The 1,753-nt window shown below is 51.1% G+C and overlaps 1 protein-coding gene across 1 annotated transcript; it reads right to left on the bottom strand.

Annotated features, from left to right (window-relative positions):
* Window positions 1–341: 341 nt before the first annotated feature.
* Window positions 342–1,522, bottom strand: CCMA1212_010597 (Pre-mRNA-splicing factor srp1; the record flags this gene model as incomplete). The annotated part of the gene is made up of 6 exons (XM_073707634.1): window positions 342–388; window positions 455–534; window positions 593–807; window positions 856–955; window positions 1,011–1,067; window positions 1,440–1,522. The coding sequence occupies 6 exons, from the start codon at window positions 1,520–1,522 to the stop codon at window positions 342–344; spliced, it is 582 nt and encodes a 193-aa protein (XP_073553839.1).
* Between the last annotated feature and the right edge of the window lie 231 nt (window positions 1,523–1,753).

Below are 1,753 nucleotides of genomic sequence, written 5' to 3'. Positions count from 1 at the left end.
TTCTAATTTAAAAGAGATGAAAATTTATAAGATATTAAAACCAGAATACAATTTGTTTTTAATACTAAGAAGTTATTAGTTACAATGCCAAAATATCGCATCTCATTCTGGCACATCTTCAAACACCTCAGAACTAGCATAGGTTCTGGTCCGGCGACACCAAGTCTCCCATTGTCCCACAAGGAATGCATGCGTACTGATACTCAGATCGACGAGAACCGGTCATCTGGGCACTGGGAAGAAATCATTGAAGCGAGAAAAGGGCGCCGGCGGAAAGGACAGGGACAGAATGAGGTTCGCCAGTCCGCTGCCGTCATGCGCTTCGACAATGGTGGCCTCTACTACTCAGCAACATCTAAATCGTCATGGGCGGGGAGAGGACTCTCAGCTGCTAAGGTGTTAGCCACTTGATTTCAATGTTTATTTCAGTGTGAGAATAAGGGATTCACGATACCTTTCCTTTCATCACCGTTGGCTCCATTCTCCTTACGATCACGATCATCACGCTCGTCTTTCATATCGCGGTCGCGGTCACTGCAGACGTAAGAATGTCGATCTCTGAAGGTCCGTGATTGAGGTGAGGGCAACCTACCGGTGCTCGGGACTTCGAGAGCGGTCACGATCCCGTCGGCTATCGCGATCATAATCTCGGTCGCGGTCGCGACGCTCTTCTTTCCTTGGGGAATAGTCACGAGTACTGCGTCGAGGGGAGGGTGATCGTCCACGGCGAGGGGATCGAGGTCCGCGGCGGTCACGGTCACGCCCAGATTCAAATCGCCACGAAGCTGACGGAGGCGTTCGAGCCCACTAAGAACGCGTTAATAGCAGCCCACGGCGATATCTGCAGGCACATACCTCGATCTTCAACAGATCATCTCGGCCAATGCGTTTGTTATGCATTTCATGGTACGCATCATCGGCATCACGCCGATCTTCATACTCAACGAAAGCGAACCTGACAGTCGTCAGTGATGCACGGTAGAAGGGAGGCAAGTTCCTGCAGCACTCACAGTCGACTGGAAGTCGATCGCGGCGCAGGGATGTCGCAGCGAACCAGGCGCCCATATCTGTTACAACATCATTGTTAGCCAATCCATCACAGTGCAGGCGTGGAAAGCGTAGTGGCTAGGCTAGCCGGTTCTCGGATGATTTGCATTGACAACTTGCACATGCGAAAGATGGTGCAATAAGATCCGTCCAAACAGAGAACAACCTCGAGATGATGGATGAAACGCATTGGCCGACGCGGCAGGAAAAAGGGAGAGGTAGGTTCAGGCGTCAGCGGGGGGGTAAGGGCTGCGAGGGTATCGACATCGACGTGGTATCAAATCTGTCGATCGAAAGGAATTCCCCATTGCGGTACAAGACGAGGCGCGGACGAGGGCGAGGGCGAGGACGAGGACGAGGACGAAGGCGTGAGCGTGGCGTGGTTGACATACCGTTCGAATTCGTAGGCGAGGTCGCGGGCGCGGGTGCCGTGGCTGAAGCCTGTGACATATAAAGTAGTGCCGCCGCGAGACATTTTGACTTGCAAGACAAAGGAAGAATCGAGATCTTGATAAGTGATGGAGAGATAGGTATGGCCCTGTTGTGTGCTTGACAGAGTGTGATGTGAAGGTGTTGAGATGTTATTTTGGGACGGCAAAAAAGTATGACGGAGATTAAATCTAAGCTAGAGCCGAACGAGGAATTACTAGGCAGTAAGTGGGTAATATCACGAGACACAGCACTAGATATAGTATGTCTTTAAATA

Source organism: Trichoderma ghanense, assembly GCF_004382785.1.
Source record: "Trichoderma ghanense strain CCMA-1212 chromosome Unknown scaffold_28, whole genome shotgun sequence".
Lineage (NCBI taxonomy): Eukaryota > Fungi > Ascomycota > Sordariomycetes > Hypocreales > Hypocreaceae > Trichoderma > Trichoderma ghanense.
This window is presented reverse-complemented; position numbering and strand designations above follow the sequence as displayed.